The sequence below is a fragment of the Copadichromis virginalis genome, linkage group LG18, assembly GCF_057382275.1.
Source record: "Copadichromis virginalis isolate Kocher_CV1m ecotype Utaka linkage group LG18, C_Virginalis_male_GT1.1, whole genome shotgun sequence".
NCBI lineage: Eukaryota > Metazoa > Chordata > Actinopteri > Cichliformes > Cichlidae > Copadichromis > Copadichromis virginalis.
Window position 1 is genome coordinate 22311777 of NC_140635.1, and position 19313 is coordinate 22331089.

A 19313-nucleotide genomic window follows, 5' to 3' on the forward strand; every position below is an offset into this window, starting at 1 on the left:
CGTGACGAAGTCTGGGCGCATGCGTCAGTTACGGCCTCCGCGTACACGTCGCTACGCCGCGGACATGGCAGGAGTTGGAGGTGTGCGGAGAAAGTCTCCCGTTTCCCCGTCCCCGCTGTGGGGGAAACTCCATACGCTTTGGCAGGACAAGTATTTGCTCTTGTTCAAGACGGAATACACCTTGCTGGTGGTTTCAGTTTTGTGGTTCCTGGAGATCGGCATCAATGTGTGGGTCATACAGAAAGTAGCATGTAAGTAGCTGGTCGACTAGTTAGCACGCTATTGTATTTTGACGTTTATCTGAACGCGGCTGAAGGCTAAGTAGCTAGCGTCAGAAAAGTATTAGCTTTGCCTGCCACCTGTCAAAGGGAATTTACTGTCACTGCATGACCAAATACAATGGTTTACTCTCTCCCAACGTCAAATAACGTCCATTACTTTTAAGACTATATACAACCAAAGGTAGCTGTTTCAATAGTAAATACAAGAAGTAAACTTCTAAAGGCAAAGTAACTGCTCACTTTTTACACGTCCACATACAAGACGGAACTGCAACAGAAAAATACCAATAATATTTTCTCCTTCTTAAATTGATTGTTTGTTCTGGTTGAGTTGTCTTTTCCAGAACCTATCGTCATCACTGAGCATGACTATTGAGCATGCATCAAGATATTCACATCCACATCATCGTTATTATTAATATTATTATGTACTGCAGACACTGAGATCGACTGGAAAGCATACATGGATGAAGTGGAAGGAGTTATCAATGGCACCTATGACTACACCCAGCTGAAAGGGGACACAGGCCCTTTGGTGTGAGTTTCAAAATGATGTAGTTCTCTCCATACCACGCTTTTCAGTGCAGGTCTCCTAGATAATTTGGAACACTGTTGTTGTAGGTACCCAGCTGGGTTCGTCTACATCTTCACAGCTCTCTACTACATTACCGGCCATGGGGTGAACATCCGTCTGGGCCAGTACATTTTTGCTTTTTTCTACCTCCTCACACTGCTGCTTGTCTTCAGAATATACTATCGCACCAAAAAGGTGAGCCTAATGTTAATACTAATGTGCCAGGAACCCTATATATTAAGCAGCATGTCATTTTGCTAAAACGCTCATGGAATTCAACTTTTATACCCTACAGAAACAAAATTTAATGTTATTTTCAGAATATTCTCACACATTAATTCATTAGTTTTCTGTTGCATATCTGGCTCTGGGTTCCAGGGCCAGAACCACAAAAATACTGAGACCTCCCTTTTCCTCTACTTGCAGCTCTTCTTTTTCTGAGCCACTTGCAGAATTAATCTCTTTAGCGTTTCTTCTAATAATTAATCTCACAAATAATTAAATCTCCTTCTTTTTTTTCTCCAGGTTCCTCCCTATGTGTTCTTCTTTGTGTGCTGTGCATCCTATCGGATCCACTCCATCTTTGTGCTCCGTCTCTTTAATGACCCAGTGGCCATGATGCTGCTGTTTGCAGCTGTCAATCTCTTCATAGATGGATACTGGACTCTGGGCTGTGGCCTCTACAGGCAAGTGTGCACTCTTCTTTAAAGCGGATACTCATTTATTGGCTTCCCCTAAATCAACAAGTGGCACCTGTACATCTGTAATGTGTTACATACCTTCTACATTGTCATTGTTAATTTTTCCTGAGAGTAGCAAGATGAAATTACAACTCAATCTTTTCCTCTTTCTGACAGTTTAGCAGTATCTGTGAAAATGAACGTGCTTCTCTTTGCCCCTGGATTACTTTTCCTCCTCCTGTCAGAGTTTGGTCTAATGAAGACGATCCCCAAGTTATCGCTGTGTGCAGGCATACAGGTAAATATACACATTAAAACAGGTACAGCTTGACTGTAGTACTCTGTCCACAGTAAATTTTAGCAAATGACTGTATTTTGCTAACATCATCTCTTTCTTTATCTTATGTGGCAGGTTGTGTTGGGGCTCCCTTTCCTCCTAGAGAATCCCGTTGGTTACATGAGCCGTGCCTTTGATCTTGGCCGCCAGTTCATGTTCAAGTGGACGGTCAACTGGCGCTTCCTGCCAGAATGGCTCTTTTTGAATCGCTACTTCCACTTACTCCTGCTGGCCGCTCATCTGCTCACCCTGCTGCTCTTTGCCTTCCGCCGCTGGAAGAGGTGAGATAGACTTTGAATGTGCCAGGGATACACTGGGAACACTGTTTTCTTTTTACATTTATAAATGCTTTGCATGATAACATACTGATCATACACATCATTATGACAATGCATGACAGGTGTCATGAAAAAATGGAAGGCGATTTCAGCAGGATTGTCACTACTTTATACTCTGCAGAGACATTTAGGCCACAAGGAAATGCAATTGATTTCTAGTAACAGCACTAAATGGTTGTTGGTATTTCAGGGTTCTCATCAGTCAGCAGCGGAAACCTTTTTATGTTTTACTAATACACACGTACCTCCTAGATCTCTAAAATGGCAAATAACCATATTCTGTCTGTGGCACCAGACCAGGAGAAAGCATCTTTGAACTTCTAAAGGAACCAGGCAAGAGGAAAATCCCAGCTCAGAAAAGCACTGTGGATCATATCCTTTTGTTCCATTTCAATCTACTCCTGTCTTTAATGTGAAATATATTTTTAAGTAAGTCTGTTGTTAGATGTTAATATGAATCTGCAGGCCTTGTTGACAGAATGAAAAAAATCATACAGAAAACTCTTCTCAGCAAGATTTGTGGATCTTAATTATTTTGAGTAACTGGGTCAAGATTTCTGGACAGAGAACCAAAAACTTAGCGCTTAAAGTTCCACTGTATTCAAGAGGAGACAGACATAGAGTCACAGGAAAAGAAGGTTTTCTCTTCCAAAACTCTGCAAAAACAAAAAAACTTGTGGTGCTACTTGTTGTGGGAAACCTGGTGACAAGTGAGCACCTGAAATTAGCTTTGCTTTGAACATTCTCTTTACAGGACACAGGACATGGTAAAACAATGCTTAGCAGATTTTTTCATATGATCTTCCAGACATGCCTTTTTTTTGTCCTTATCTGAAAATCACAGATTGTGCTGATTCTGTTCACCTGTAACTTCATTGGCATGTGCTTCAGTCGCTCATTGCACTACCAGTTTTACGTCTGGTACTTCCACTCGCTGCCTTACCTGCTGTGGAGTGGAGGTGTCAAGAAGCTGGCCCATCTGCTCAGGTGAGACAGAATCACAAGTCCTGAAGCATAGCACCTCCCTGAACACTCTGCCACATCTTAATGAAAAACTGTTTTATTTTTGCATGCAGGGTCCTGATCCTGGGTCTGATCGAGCTTTCGTGGAACACCTATCCCTCTACTAACAGCAGCTCAGCTGCCCTTCACGTCTGTCACCTCATCATCCTGTTATGTCTCTGGCTAGCTCCACCTTTGCTTTCAGCTGCAGCAGAAACACAAGAGCAGAAAGCTGTAAAGGACAAACGCCACTGAGCCCCGGCCTGATCGGACCAGAAGTATTATTCGGCTGAATCAGCTGATGACAAGCCCGCTCCATCCTCCTGTCTTTGATCCTGACAGCACCAGTGCAAAGGGCGGTCGCTGTGGTAGACTGTTTATAAGTGAATTAAAGGAGCCATTTAAAGCTTCTCACTGCTTAAAGTGAAGGATGCGTCATGTGTGTGCAGACTGATGCCCACACGATGGAATAATATGCAGTTGCAGAGATAAGAAGAGAAAATAAGAATTCTCAGATTTAGTTTTAGATAGAAAATAAGAAGAGTGGAGGCTATGAGAATGTCATGGATGTTATGCTGTGTGGAAAGAATTGATTACATGAGCTCTATTCCCACTTACTGTGGTACAACTACACTCAGTCCATAATTCCTCTGGTCTAGTCATGTAGGCTGATATCATCTCAAGTTTTTATTTACTGGTGCTCAGGATGATCGTATATTGAAAGTGTCAATAATGTGCATAAGAACTTGAACGCCAAGCTTTAAAATAACTGCATAGCAAGCGTAAGCTTGTGGCATTTCCTCTGCCACAGTTATGAAACATAAGTATTCTCTATCGAAGGGGATGTTTTTTTGTATTTTTACACAAATGTGTAAAAGTCAGCTGTGGACAATCAGTCTGTTTGTCTGATTTCTGTAACTTGTCATCCTCTGTTGTGAGTGGCCGCACTCATAGATGGATTTAATGTGAGATACATGCAGTAGACTGAAAAACGGCAAATGGATTCTACTAAACCCGTGTGGTCGTCATTGTTACACAATACAACAAATGGTTGAATTTTAGTGTTTTTTATTATTTTTACCAACAATCATTTCACTGTTTAAAGCTCATCTTTGTTTAATTTATCAAATAATCATCTTGATAATCAAAATCTTCATTTTACAGTAACTGTGATTACATATTTGGTATAGTAGTATATTATACTGGCTGCAAACTAAAAGCTAGACTACAAAAAGCCCATTTAGATGATAAAGGCATATTTGTGATTGCATAAAGCACACTGATCATAAAAGGCCCCCTGGTCTATGGCATGTAGTATTAGAATGAACTTGGCACTGCCTAAGTTAATAAAACACGATTTTTCCATGTAAAGGCATTTAGAGTCACTATCGTTGGGAAATGGTGAGAATGCTAACAATCAGAGTTGGCTTGGTTTCCTCTGAGACGATTGTCTCACATATTATTTGGGTTATAACACAGCATGTTCAGCTGAATGTTCTCATCCCAGTGGCGCAGCAGCAGGAACAGCTGTCTGGCTGCTCCCTTAAGCCCTGCCATGTCCAGTCCCTCGGGCAGCTTCTGACAGCGCAGCCATGAGTCTGCTTTTGCTGCTACCAGTTCCCACTCCATAAAGTAGCCGGCACACCGGTGCTCTAGCCACGCTAGGGCCACAGCTGTGGCCCAAGTTGAGCCCTCCAGATCCTCTTGAGCCAACTGGCTGCTCCCTTGGAGGTAAGCTTGCTCAGGTGTAGAGCCTTCATATATATCTGTCTCTGACCCACGGCCACTGTCTGCTTGGCCGAGGTTCTGGTTCTGAAAGGGGCTGATGGATAACTCCAAAGAACCCTCTTCAGAGCTGGGGAGGTCAGTGGGAGAGGTGACAGGGTCTTGTTCAGAGAGGTATCTTCGGCGAAGCCTCGATTCCAAAATTAGGGGAGTATCATCTGGAGTGTGGTGGAAAGGTGGAATGGCTGGTCTGACAAAGGAGCAAGCGGAAGGAGAGAAGGTAACGTGGTGACCAGAGGGAGCACCAGGAGGTTTGGCACTAGTGGACAAGGATGGAGCACTGGGAGATGTGCAGCGTAAGGCTGGGCTGAGACTACGGCGGTGGAGACTGTATGGCGATGCTCTTTTAAGGCGGTCCAGAGGAATCTGGACACAGTCAGAGTAGATCTCAGTCAGAAGAAAAGCTCCTGATGCCAGCTGCAGACGAACCTGAGGAGTCATAACAGACATGGGTAATGAGCACACTTGAAGATGAGTGCACAGTATTACAATGCTGCAAATGCACTTTGCCTTTAACGTGGCAGTGTTTCTCTTTTGCACACTATTTGTCATAGCACGTGGTTTAACTTTCCAAAGTTCTTCTGCCTTTAAATGTTGACTGACTCCAGGAGTTTGCAGAATGAATTTGGGAGCTGATGGTATGTATTGTGTGCTGGGTAAACAAATAAAGTGGACACAACTTTAGCACTTCACTGTTTTCCATGTTGGCACAGCTCACCAGGGGCAGGTAGTCTGGAGCTTCACTTTCAGGATGTTTCTCAGTCTCGGCAGATAAGCAGTGGGACTTGACAGGCACCTGCTTTCCTGATGAAATGGAGGACCTGAGCCTGCCCAGCGGGAACCTGGAATTAAAAAAAACAAAACAGGTACGCTAAAAAAAAAAAATCTAACATTTAAAGAGAGTGCAATTTGCCAGTGGAGATGTGGGAGTTGTGCGTACACCCTTGTGGTCTGCATGTCATTATAACACTGCTGTTTCAGTGAGAACACTACCGCTAACTAAACAAAAGACAAATTACATGGATTCAGAGTGTCAGATTTAACAGGAGCCTCGCAAAAAAGAAATCCTATGAATACTTCCGTATAATCTACATCAGAATTCACTACAACGGTGAGTTTTGCAACAACTTTTGACAATTTGCAGTTAGAAACCTTTGTTGTGATGGGAGTCGCTAAAGACATGTCACGTGTAAGGGTTGTTGGGTTTGAATTAGCGTGCAGCTGCAGTGAACAGCCATATGCCTGCGTGAAAAGATGAACCCTGACCTGAACAACATTCACTGCATCAATCACGGTTAGAACCTACAGTCTGTGCTGTATGAGTTCCAGGGCCGAGTTGTTTTCACATATTTATTAACTCCTACACTTCAGTAAATGGCCCATCATTCACTCTCAGGACATTTACAGATGTGGGTAAACAGAGTGGTGATGCTGTGGCTCATTTCTTACATTTAAGTAACATGTGCACAAACCGGAGTGTATACATGAACAACTTTAAAGTAGGAGCTTTTCAAGAAACTACAGTATTTGTTTTCGTGTCTTACTTCTTAGGAGTTTTTAGCGCCTTTTAGTCCTTTCATGCTGTTTATTTTATTGCATCTTTGTCAGTCTCACACAAACTGTTAAAAGAGTTTAATATGAAAGTCTTACCTGGTGCCAAAGAAGCTCTCCATTGACTTGCTCTCTATAGATCGCTGTGAGCGAGTGCTCGGGGTGCCTGTTGCCATGGCTGTAGTGTAGTAGGAGCTGCCCCCTACACCTGGGATGACATTAAAACATTAAATTGTATTGTTTTATCAGCTCAGTGATAAAAGTGGTGTTTTCTGATTGTGCTTAAAGGCTCAGCTCATCCAGATTAAACAAAACTGATCAGAGGTATTTTACATGGATCTGGAACTAAATGAATAAAAGCAAATATGTCTGTGCGATTGGATACCAATAAAGTTAAGGAAGATTTATTTAGATGAACTGATCCTTTAAGAGCTTCTTCACAAGTTGTGTGTGTAATGGAGTCGGGGGAGAGGGGTCCTCCTTTTTCTCCTTCTCACCACAGCTTTCTCTTCACCAGAGTTTTCCCTGAGCGAACGGACAGCAGTACTTACTAGAGTCCCAGGATGTTACACTACAGGGTGAGGCAGGAGTGTCATCTCTGTCTGAGAGATACAAAGATTGTTGATGACCTAAAGTCTTGATAACAGAAATGGGTGCTGGCATCATTCGGTCGTTCTTACCTGTAGAGTTCCAGGTGTCTTCCACCTCTGCACTGTCTCCAGTGGTGTGCCGTCTGCCCAGACCTACAGAATAAGTCCTCTGCCTACGAATTCCTGACTGAAAAGCCTGCCTGTTTCCCAAATGTAGCCCTGCAGACACACACAAATAAACAGAACACAATGTGGACCCTTAAAAATATCAACTGAATCCAACAATAAATAAAAATAACATTTAAAATGGTGCTTCTGTAATTCACTTAGCACTGTTTTCCTTAAGTTAGAGAATTCAGAAGAGCTATTGATTTTCCTTCCGTCTGTCCGTCCATCCCTCCATTATCCAAATCAAGGTCAGGGGGATCAGACACAAATATAGAATTATACAGACCTGTTACTGCCAAATTCTTTCAAGCTGCATGCTCTAAACTTGCATACACATAAAACCAGGCTTCAAAGAGAAGACAAATTCTAATGCTTGATTCCTCATAACACCAATGAGAAGATCAGGATTGTTCTTTACAGATATCTTATTATCATTGACAAGTAAACAAAACTTCCTGGATGAAAGTTGAGCTGAGAGTTTATTCTGTGTATGTGTGTTGGTGGGTGGCACACCTGTGGTTTGCACATCCATGTCAGCCAAGCCTTTGTTGGGATTGCTGTCAGTGGTGGTGAAGGCTGTGTACATACAGATGATGTTACAGTGCTTACTTGTCTGGATAGCCTTTGTACGATATCGCTTTGCTGAGCCTAAGAAGCCATCAAACAGAGGAATAGTAAGATATGCACAGTAGTTTGGAGATAACGGCACATTAATCAGTAGGAAAAAGCAACCGGTAAACCGCCCACCATGTCCAATGTCGCTCTCTTTCTCTGCCATTTTCTCAAAGTCTCTTATAACTGAGCGAGCGGTCAGTTGGTGAATGATCTCCTGGCACGATTTCCCTCCTCTTCCTTCTTCACCTCCCCTTCCATATACCCCACTTACTTCAATGTCCTGACTCTCAGGGGTCCAGAGGTGCCCCAGGTCTACAGTGACCTCCCAGGACACAGGCCTGCCACTCAGGACACCATGAATAAGGGAACGGCACTGGCCTGGGGGAGGACTGTCAGGCGGGACAGCAGCGAAGAGATACTCTGGATCTGTGAAACTGTCCCAGTCCAGAGGGGAGGCGGGAAACAAGAGTCCATCTAAGGGGCAGAGCGAAAAATAGGATAGAAATTTTACGGGACTGAATAAATAAATATGATCCTATTTTCTTTGCAGTGAAACTTACTGGAGTCGGTGAGGCTTCTGTGGGACGCTGTCCCTCGTGGTGTTGGCTGTGTCTCCGCGTCACTTTCTTCCAGCTTCCCTCCCAGTGTTTGGTCAAAGGAGACCCTCTCCAGAGCCCTTCTCAGCCGATGCATCTCTAATTCACCCTGGGGGGACGAAAAACTTCGCGCTGCCATCGTTGAACGTGCTAGTGCTTTTTGTCTCCTACGAGACTCCTCAGCTCCATCCAGACACCCGTTCTGGTTGTAAAAGGGGGACAAGCAAAGAGAAGTAGGTTTGGGTATCATTTTGCTTTTCTCTGCAGTATGTTAAGGTCATTAGATTGAAATGTATTTGCCATGTTGCAAGAATAACTTTGCAGCAACCTCCTGTGATATACTGACTGTGTGCTTCAGCTGTGCATGACTCAAATAAGCAGTCTTTTTAATTTATATGATCTTTCTTCCAAAGGAAAGATAGAAGTTTATAGTTATATATAGTTGTTATATTTTCATGTCTTGTTTTGTCTGTGTGTTCCCAATTACTTACTAAATTCCCAAAAAAAAGTCTGTCAGTCTTTAGTCTTACTTTTTTGGTCCCGCTGTCTGGGGATTTGACTGAAAGGTCTTGCTGCCATGATGAGTCTGCCCAGCGAGACAGGGATGATCTCTGTTCTGGAGGGGGCATCTTCTCGAGGCCTTGGGGCAGAGACCCTGTATCGAGCACTGGACCAGAGCAGTGACAGCTGGAGAGAAAGCCCCCGTCAGAATTTGAGGCATGTATGTGAGAGTGGGACTGCGTTTGTAGACTTCGTTCACTGCTGAGTGAGCAGCGAGTGAGGATGTACTGCTCCTGAATGTAAGAGCTCTCCTGGATCCTCTTCCTCACATCGCTGGACCAGTCCAACTCCACACCTATAGTGGACAAAAGCCTGTTGTTAGCCACTGTGGTTTAAAGTGTGCTGGCAAATGCAAATGTTCGTGATGAGTGACCAACCTGGACTGGTGCCTGTGTCTGTGTCTTTGGCACAGGAGAACTCAGAGGATATCTCTCTAGAAATTTCCCTCAGTGCTTCCTCCAACTCAGTGCCATCTGCACATGTCACCACAGGCATGAGCTCAGAGGCAGGAGGAGGTGAAAGCTCATCGTTCGACTGGCCAAAAACTGAACCCGTAGAACCACGAAGTAAATCTTTGTAGCTCTGTTCCTGAAGCAAAAAAATAAAATGCAAAGATTACATTTAAAAAAATGGTACAGTACTGTGCAAAAATATGGGGCCAACCCTCACTTCTGCATATTTTGGTAGAAAAACTGGAAATGGCTTCAGCAATGTATTAAAATATACATGTACAAATATACAGCTTATAAAGCAAAAAGAAAGAGTTTGAAACTCATTAGAATTCTACAAAGTCAATATTTGGTATGACGATCTTTTTTTCTCCAACATAGCCTGAACTGTCTTTGGCAGCGTTCTCATAGGTTCTCTAAGTAATCTTCAGGAATAGGTTTCCAGGTGCAAAAATAATACTTTATCCCTGCCAAACTGTGTTATCTTTGACATTTGTCATAGATTCAACTAAAGGAATGGGAACAAAGTGCCTAAAGATACAATTTAACATTTGTTCTTTGCTAAGTTGTCTGTTATGTGGAGACACAAGACTGGTTCATCCATTTAGTTTGGTGTGTTATTTATGATTGAATGATTCATAGGTCAGTTATAGCTCTAAAGTTGGTCAGCTACAAGGACTGGACTAACAACGAGCGAAAAATCAGCAAATGTCCAAAGATAAACTCTGCAAGAGTTTCAGAAACCCTGGAGAACTCTTGCTCAAGAACACTGTAAAAATACAATAACATTTGACTCACTTGAAGCAACATAAACAAATAAGTGCTGACTTAATATTTTACATGGTAATGCACACAGAGTAATACCTCTGCCTTTTTTGCTTTGAAACTGGTCATGTCGTAAAGCGTGCAGTATCCTATGAGGCGGTTCCCGGGGTAGAGTGGAGGGATTTCATTGGGTGTAAGAAGAGCCTCCATGTTTTCTGGCAGATACCAGTCGATCCGTACGTCAGTCAGAACAGGTTCAAAGGCCTTCTTCAGGGGCTTGATTAACTGTTGCAGAAATGGGGAGAAGAAGTAAACGTATCAAACTAATTAAAAAAACACTTTTTCCGTGATTTGTCATAAGCTAAAAAATTGGTAAACTTAAACTTATACATGTATATCTTCAATGGCTAACAGTTGTTAAACTAACTATAAAAGCCATACTATGAAAATACTAAAGTAAAATAACTCTAAATTATACTTAAATGCTTGAGTAGTTATTACACTTTACGACTGCTAGTTGCTTTTCTCTATGCTGAAATGCTAATGTAATGCCCCAAGGTTTACATATGTATTCTTTCAAGACTTTGCTTTTAATTAATTTGCAATTCTTTTCACTCCAATAGGTGGCAGTGCTGCAGCGCTGCTGACCTTGGGCTGGAGTCTCTCCTCATCATCCAAGAACTCTGTAGTCCCTCCTGTCAGTTTGGCAACGCCCTGCAGGAGTCTCCTGCAGGCTCGTGGACCAAGGCCTAAGCCAAAGCATCTGCAAAGGTGATACAGTGTGTACATTACATTTTTATCACGTCACAAGAGAAAATTTAATTATGATATTAAATTGTGGATGATTTTCACTGTTTGTGTTATAACAGTTTATTTTTTATGTCTATTGAAGTAGCCTGAAAATAACCTAAAATGTTGCTTCTATGTCGCTTACAAATAGAAAATGTAGAGTCATCAAACAGACACTGGTGGAGATCACCAGCCATTTGGCTAGCTAAGAGTTTAAATGGCTCAGGGGACGGAATAATCGAAAAAGGCTGAGTTCTTGAGCAGCAGTCTGGCTGGCTAAATATGGAAACAGAAGCTCAAAATGATGTACAACACCTTCTCAGGTGCAGACTGCAGTGAGATGGCAATCTAATTTACACTGGGCAGAATTAGATGTTTTCCATAAGAATAAAGAAACGAACAAACGTGTTCCTAGTTTGCTAAAGGACAGCGAAAAATTACAGTGGAGAAAGTCAGTCCGACAGGCGAATACTAATAAGGCATAAATGAAGTCATTCTGCATCTGGGGAAAACCAGAGGGGCGTGACTCTTACTGCAGAGGAGAGCACTTAACGGGATTACTGGGCGGGGCTGAAAAATACTTCAAGCCTTTCTTGTCTTTCTTCCACAGAGATTTGCTCTCAGGTCTTTATGATCACTGTTTGCTTGGGTCCACGCTCTGTTTCTCTTGCTGTCCTCCCCCATATACTGTCTCTGTCATGTCATTCACCTGGTTCTGCCTCCATTCACTCTCCTTTACTTATCTCCTGCTTCCTAACCTCACTGATTTAATGGTTTATTTAATATTGCATTTTTATTAACCAGCTGTTGCAACTATTGTCAGTTTTATCTGTCTGTCATGATAGATAACTAGCTGCTCCCTCTGTACCCTCCTTCGCACATAATATCCATACCTGCCAGCACACGCGTTTCTGCGTACTAGCTCCAGCACTCTAGCTACATTGCTGATGGATCCATCTGTAATAATAAAGACCTGGCGAGGGTACGAGCGCTGCATGGGCTGTTGATAGACCCAGAAGAGCGCCCCCAGCAGGTTGGTGCCTCGCATGTCAGCTCTCATCCTCTGGACGTACTCGTAGGCCCGAGTTAGTGTGACCTGCACGCAAACACACAAGTGATTAAAGTGGGGATGCAATCAGATCCTGAGTAAAGGAGGGAGAAGCAAACAACTCCTGTCGAACCGCAGCGCCTGTGCAAACATGTTGCCAGGATAAATTTACTGTTTGTTATCAGATGCACTAATTAGCCTGTGAGGGAAGCAACAAATTAAATCAACCCTTCTCTAATAAAGACAGCACAAACAAACACACATTAGCACCTGCCTTAAAATGACCTCAGTTCACATGGTGGATAAACATAGCTGTCAGTGCAGGAGATGGAGGGACACGTCCTGCCTAAGTGAAAATGCATGAAAGGCCACCATATGGCGAGGAGAATGTGGAAAGACTGTTTGTGCTTGCAGCCCCGGGTCTGGATAAAACCTGATACTCTGCTACTAAGGCAACCCAAGAACTGACCTATTGCCTGATTAGAGAGTAGAAAACAGAACAGATAATCCTGAACGACTGAATGACATTTTGTGTTCAGAAAAACATCATCCAAATGCTCCGTGTGTTCTCGTTTACTGGAAGGGATTCACAGATATCATGAAAAACACTGAAAATCTTTTAAAAATACCCAATTCAGGGGCAAAGCTCATTAGGTAATACTGACATCAGTGCAAAGCTTGCTGGAGGTGAACAGGGGCTTGATGGTGGTACCAAATCCCACAATGTTGAGCATTGTGCCAGAAGGTAGACTCTTGAGTGCCACCACCATGGCTTCCTGTCAGAATAAGAAAGCATATACAGGATGGAGCCAGAGTCATATACATATATATACATTCTCAAATCTGAACTTCATGTTTTATTTGCATGCTTTTGACTACTGCTCACTTTCACACGCTGGATGTTGGCGCCACTCATGCTGCCACTGCGATCAATGAGAAACAGCAGCTCCCTGGTGGCTTTGTGCACTTCCAGAGGTTCACGCAGCAAGTCGGGGCAGAAATTGAGCATCAACACAGGGCTGCACAGAATGTCTTTGTGGTATCGCTTCCTGACAAACTCCAGCTGCAGGCGAAGAAGGAAAATCAGCAATGAAAGCTTAACGTCTTGAGAAAGGTGTATTTAAATGTTTGACAGCAGGAAAAAACGAACAAACCTTTCTTTCAGGTTCTGAATCCTTGCGGGTGCATCGGATGAAATCTCGACGGGAGCAGATTTGCTGTTCATATTGGCTGAAGGAGAGCCTGCCTCTCTCTAAGATGACCAAGGGGCTGTGAGGTTCTGAGGAAGGGTTTAAAAGTCAGAATAAAAAGAAAATCACAGCAATGAAAAGTTCAGACCTTCCCAAACCACTTTGTCATCGCTCACCGCTGAGGTGCAAAATAATCTCTATGTGTCTGTCATAGGGATGCTCCTGTGCCAAGGTGATGTAGGTGGCAGAGGCACTTTGGGCACTTGGATCTGCATCTGCCCTCAGAGCGTGAGTAGGGCTCTCCAGTCCTATCAATAAAGAGAGGCAAAAAATGAAAATCAGTAAACATATTACAATGTTTTGAATGAGTTAATTTTTCTTTACAGCACACACTAGTGAAGATTAAATCTGTTTCATCGTCTGGCTGTGTTTGGACTGAGATCGCCTATGAAGCTATTCATTTTATTCAGTAATGAGATTGCCTGCTGTTCTCATATTTCATAATGGTTGAGATGAAAACCACTGAATCAGCCTTATTTGAGGAGACAGGCAGTACCAGCCAGCAGACAGGCCCCTCTGACCAGCAGCTGGAAGTTCAGCTCATAAGGTGCCAGGTTGACAGCTGGGCTGGTGAAGATGGCGTGCGCACACTGCTGCTGAGAGTGCACGATCCGATCTTGTTTTCCTGAGGTGGCACCAAAACAACTGGTCGCCCTACAAAAACAAGAAAAAAAGGCGCACAATGGGAAGTTTTTTAGGAAAATAATATGAAAGAAGTGGGGGGAAAAAATCAGGAGTCCACGTCTGATAAATACCCAGTTTCATCAGACTTCCCTCCACTTTCACTCTTGCTTGGAGTCATTTTCCCAGTGACAAGCGGGGTAAGGAGTGTGGGGTAGACGATCCGAATGGCTCCGTTTTCTAATGTGGGAAGTTCTAGTGTCGTGCTTATGATGATCGACACTATATCCATGGGGCCAATGACTCCGGTGCCCACGATGAAAGTGGTTCTCTCCAGGTCCTCATCCAGGATCAGATGTCCTAAAGCCCAAAATACAATGTTGTGTTAGAACCTTATGTTAAATTTTCAAGACTGTCTGCGACATCATTAATAAATATGAAAATACATGTAGATGAATGTGAAAAGAGCACATGATTGAAAACCTAGCACACAAACGCACATTAATTGCTGGTATTTACTCAGAATAATCCATCACCATCAGCTGAATTAAATAAACTGTTCTGTGGTCTGCAGTTAAGTAGATATGTTTCTACTAAGTGAATGCCGTTACAACATTAGGCAGGGATCCAGATCAGATGGCCTTCCTCATCTGACACAGAACGGACTTACCGTACTGAAGCCACATTATTACTGCAGCATCAGTACACAAATGTTTTGCAGTTATATAAAACATTTTTATTATAAGCTAAAAGCCTATTTTATTGCTTTAGTGTCATGCAGCATCAGCATCAGTATCAAGGGCTTTTCAAACTAAATATATGCATTTCACAAGTGTAAAGATGGCTTTTTCAGATAGCCCTCTCTACGTCTGCGCTAGACTGTCTGCAAGGAGAGAAGCAATGAATCATGTCTGCAGCAGTATCCATAAATAATATTATATATCATTTATAATATTATATATATTTAAATGCAAGCTGGTATAACTCTAATGTTTATTCCTTACAATTCTGAAATTGTATCAGAGAAAAATGTAACAACTTCAACATAATATTTTTGCCTTCACGGCATTCTTCCATCCTCCCCCTCACCGTTGGTGCATTGCATGTCTAGACTGGGGCTCCCACAGCAGCCCCACTCCAGGCCATTCCCTTCAAGACCAACTCCAGGGCAGCAATCCAAACAGCAGTCCTTTAACTTTCCTCGGCTTTGGATCTGGACCCCAACCAACCGGCCTGCGATCACGGCTTCAAAGCCCACCACAACCTCCTTTTCACCGAGAGGGTATATGAACACACCTGGATGAAGGTTACAGACACACAAGCTGCTAAGACACATAAAACTGAAACAGGCTTTTGCTAAAGAAATGTTCATAAGTAAAATAAGTACAGTAGATATTTCTAAGATCGGGGGATCTGGAGCCAGTTGCATACCTTAAGTTCTCTTCTTAGGTAAGACATAATATGGAAAACCTTAATACGTTTCTTTTGTCAGGATACTAGTTTAGCTCGCTGGGTTGAATAGGTGACTGAGCTGTTGTAGGGTTTATGGAAGAGCCTGGGTTCAAATCTACCCTTGAGATTGGTCACTGCGTGTCTTTCTCCCAGCTTTCCTTAACCAAATTTCCTTCAAAGAACAAGATATTTTTTCACTGAAAGATATTTTTCAGCAGTAAAATAAACAACAATTGCTTTGCTTTTTACCTTACATTTTGTGCTAAGTTTACTCTGTCGTAAAGGAATGAATCCAACAAACACATTTGTTTTTTTTTAATTTCCTCACTTATTGTAATAAATCTGGCTATACTGTTAAGTTAGAGTCAGGGCTATAGGTCTTTTCTTCTTCTTACTTGGTAAGTTAGGTCTTTTGTGCATCACTTTGACTGGCTGTAAGGTATTCATTAAGTAGAAGATAAGCAGAAAATCTTACTTGAATAAATGGTAAATGGTAAATGGCCTGTATTTATATAGCGCTTTACTAGTCCCTAAGGACCCCAAAGCGCTTTACATATCCAGTCATCCACCCATTCACACACTGGTGATGGCAAGCTACATTGTAGCCACAGCCACCCTGGGGCGCACTGACAGAGGCGAGCATCAAGGGCTTTTAATAAAGTAAACACTTCAAGGAAAACTTAGGGAGAAGACTTAAAGTTGTTTTGTGCCATCAGCTCCTGCTGCGCTGCCTTCATGGCATATAATGTGTAAGACAGTGGCAGCTTTTTGAACAAATTTAATAGGGGCAAAGCAAATACTATGTTTAGTCTTCTGGAACATTCATACAGGGGCTCCTGATTATTAAAGGAAGTAAAAAACTTGTCAGTTATTCTGAATATACAGAAAATTAATAGTCATACTACTATTGTATGTTTGCTTGTTTATTTCATCGAATGGCCAGTTTTGGTCATGTTGGTTTTAGATGTCTTTGATAATGATAAAGTACAAATAAACATGAAAGAGATTTGTTGATTTTTACTCTTCATCTTTACTTCAAAGTATCTAGTGTTCCTCACGGGCCAAGTCTTGTCCCACTCCCAATTTTAATCTGGGATTATCATTATCCTTTGCACTCAAAAACTCTTTTTCTTGTGTCTCGTGGTATATTATAATATCACAGTTTAGCTACACTAAACTTGGCAGTTAGTACTCACCTTCTACAGACTCTATGTCAGCGTTGGCATAGGTAAGGTGCGCAGTGATGCCCATGGAGCAACCATTAGCACAAGATTTGATGCAGGAGGCTTTGAGTAGCAGTGGTTTCCATGTAGAGCGGTTTCTCAGCCCCACCATCTTTTCTGTAAAATTAAGCCTCTGCCCTGCTGGTTGGATCAAAACACAGGTACACAAATGGCCAGCACAGACAGGAAGGGGAACATGTGAGTGTGCATTTAAATTCTCTCATTTTCTATTCAGAGCACAATTACAATGATCCTTGTAAACCAGACCTGATTTTTGCTGCTCAAATTAACACTAAACAAAAACAGATAAGTTCCCAATTTTATGTGTATACACAACGTAGGCCATATATTTCTTGTTTATATGTGCAGGCATATCAGTTATTGGCCATCTAACATCCTATCGTGTCTCCTCAAGCTCGTAGCAACCAACTGTGATAGCTGGAGTATAACAGGCTTGGTTAATCATTAACACTGCAGGTCAGCACTTGCTCCATTATGCATCATGCCTAGCATTTGCAATTAGCTGCTAATCTCTATGCAAAGCCACATGTTCTTAAAACTGCAGTGCCATACTTACTTCAGTCTTTTCTAACTGCAGGAAGAAATAATACAGTATTAAAACTTGTTAAGATATGTCCTAATTTTCATGTATGTAATTAAAACTGTACTCAATAAGTCTTCATGACTGATCACTTCATAACTGTAAGTGCAACAGGTGCTGAAACCTATGTATAGCTTACTTAGTGAGTGGTAGTGTGAACTAAACTCTGTGTGTGTGTATGTACGTGTGTTTGAGTATGCACACATGGGTGCATTTGTGTGCGTGCGTCTGTGTGTGTGTGTGTGTGTGTGTGTTTGCTGTGTTCAAGGTAATGGTCTTTTCACATCTACCTTTCTAACAAGATCAACAGCCTCCATCTGGCTACTGTGCTCTCAGTGCATAACAAGCAAATAAATGCCTGGTTTGTCAAAGTAGGGCAAAGTAATACTGCTAGAACACACGTGAAAGGAAAAGTACAACAGCGGCCCTCTTTGGGCTATTCAGAACAAGATCTCTGACAAAGCTAATGAATAATCTTGATAGAAGATCTGTTTAGGTTTATTGCTGACAAAAAAAGTAAGACACAGATAATGACATCTTTACACAGTAAGTGTGTGCATGTGTGCATGCATATAATACATATTGTAGAATAAAGATGAAAATTATGTATGCATGTACATATTAACCTTCAAGAGTTGTTCCTGAAACAAGTATGTCTATATATATATTTATATATATATGAAATATGAAAACAAATACTGCAACATATCCTGTAACATATTCAGGTGCATGAAAAGTTGTCATGGCACCCACTATTCAAACTGTATGCATTAAAAGTAGACTGAAATCTTAGAAAGTGATGATCCTGTGTTTGTTTGCCAAGACTTAATCAAGCAGTCCGGTGTTTGCAGTAGCAGAGGTGGTTGCGAATTGGCTCTGGGCAACACTGCAGTCTCCTCATGACAGTTACAATCCCCAGATAACAAGCAAAATAATCGTCCAGGAACACTTACTGTGCTGTGTCTGCTAATTTGCCTCTCTGTCCAGTCCCTGCATCACTCCGCCACCACATCTGCTTGCGGGTTTCCCAAGTGATACGTTAGGAGTTTTCCTGTTAACAGATACTGCTTTCTGCTCTCCCTCCCTCCCTCTCTGTCTCTCTCGCTCCCTCCTTCTGTCTCTCCTTGCCTCTGTCCATAAATCCAGCAGTTGCCCTATAAAGAAAGTCAAGTCACAAAGCACTGTCACAAATGCATATTCATTAATGAACAACAAATATGGTACAAAGCTAATAGCTGATAAAAACATCTTCATGTACAACTGATTATTTGGCTCATAGCTACATAAAGTCTGTACAAATGTGTTTTCATTGCCTGGCAACGCATTAAAATGACTCTTTCAGATTAACAACAGGTCTCACTGCTGCTATCAATCACCAGCATGCATCTCCACACGAACCCACATTTCCTGTTATGTGAAATGTCATTTGCTTACCTGCTTTGACCTGAGCCAAGGGGATGATCGGAAACTATGATCGGGAACCTGATGTTGAGGCAAAAGCTCAGATCGGTAAGTGAGGCAGAGCCTGCTTTTCATCCAGACAATTGGCCGTGATGGTAGCAGCACCATAATTCATGGCTAATGGTTTGGCTAGGGAGAGAAAGGGGGGGGGTGATGTGTTCTGCCTCTCCCAACAGGTCAGTCAGAAGCAGCAGTAGGCATGGGGAGGTGACACCAAGGAAGGAACAGGTTTTTGTCCTCCAGTCTACATTTCAGTGGGTCTAACACTGCAAAGAATTAAAAAATTAATTCAATCTGTCATCTGAGACCATGGTTTGAAATATAAATTTTACAGAATTTTAAAAAGTATTAAAAATGTGTTAAAAGAGCATCACAGTTGGGTTCATATCTAGTTAGACAGTGAAAGCAGTAAAAGTTCTGGAGTTTTGAATTTGACAGAAACTCTAGCTATGCAAATTAAGCTCATTGTTATATAAGTATGAGAGGCGCCTTCATGAATGTAAAGAGGTTTTAGTTCAGGATGCAAACCTGTAACTCAAGAACAGAAAGGCCTGATTAAACTGCCAGGTGAAAATG

General features: G+C 42.2%; 2 protein-coding genes across 2 annotated transcripts; one reads left to right on the forward strand and one right to left on the reverse strand.

The window, feature by feature from the left end:
• Window positions 1-19: 19 nt before the first annotated feature.
• alg3 (ALG3 alpha-1,3- mannosyltransferase) lies at window positions 20-4586 on the forward strand. The gene is made up of 9 exons (XM_085438531.1): window positions 20-251; window positions 719-818; window positions 903-1050; window positions 1381-1541; window positions 1713-1833; window positions 1948-2153; window positions 2506-2581; window positions 3052-3197; window positions 3287-4586. Exons 1-9 carry the CDS (start codon window positions 20-22, stop codon window positions 3465-3467), a joined length of 1371 nt encoding a protein of 456 aa, XP_085294657.1. The 3' UTR covers window positions 3468-4586.
• Window positions 4587-4664: 78 nt separating this feature from the next.
• On the reverse strand, window positions 4665-18349 carry vwa5b2 (von Willebrand factor A domain containing 5B2). The gene is made up of 22 exons (XM_085438530.1): window positions 18230-18349; window positions 16649-16816; window positions 15090-15296; window positions 14135-14360; window positions 13876-14033; window positions 13496-13627; window positions 13284-13408; window positions 13016-13192; window positions 12795-12905; window positions 11975-12177; window positions 10941-11055; window positions 10392-10577; window positions 9456-9666; window positions 9048-9373; window positions 8482-8719; window positions 8054-8395; window positions 7820-7954; window positions 7229-7357; window positions 7100-7150; window positions 6648-6756; window positions 5716-5839; window positions 4665-5426 (listed from the first exon to the last, which is right to left on the reverse strand). The coding sequence occupies exons 2-22, from the start codon at window positions 16785-16787 to the stop codon at window positions 4665-4667; spliced, it is 4206 nt and encodes a 1401-aa protein (XP_085294656.1). The 5' UTR covers window positions 16788-16816; window positions 18230-18349.
• Window positions 18350-19313: the final 964 nt, after the last annotated feature.

Bases quoted from the DNA above. Each gene is read 5' to 3' on its own strand.
- alg3 (XM_085438531.1), top strand. From the start codon at position 20: ATGCGTCAGTTACGGCCTCCGCGTACACGTCGCTACGCCGCGGACATG. The intron at 252-718 runs GTAAGTAGCTGG...TATGTACTGCAG, and splicing joins GGTCATACAGAAAGTAGCAT to ACACTGAGATCGACTGGAAA. The intron at 2,582-3,051 runs CATATCCTTTTG...ATCTGAAAATCA, and splicing joins CTCAGAAAAGCACTGTGGAT to CAGATTGTGCTGATTCTGTT.
- vwa5b2 (XM_085438530.1), bottom strand. From the start codon at position 16,787: ATGGTGGGGCTGAGAAACCGCTCTACATGGAAACCACTGCTACTCAAA. The intron at 12,178-12,794 runs GTCAGTATTACC...GTTTGCGTGCAG, and splicing joins CCAGCAAGCTTTGCACTGAT to GTCACACTAACTCGGGCCTA. The intron at 8,396-8,481 runs GTAAGTTTCACT...TCTGCCCCTTAG, and splicing joins CAGAAGCCTCACCGACTCCA to ATGGACTCTTGTTTCCCGCC.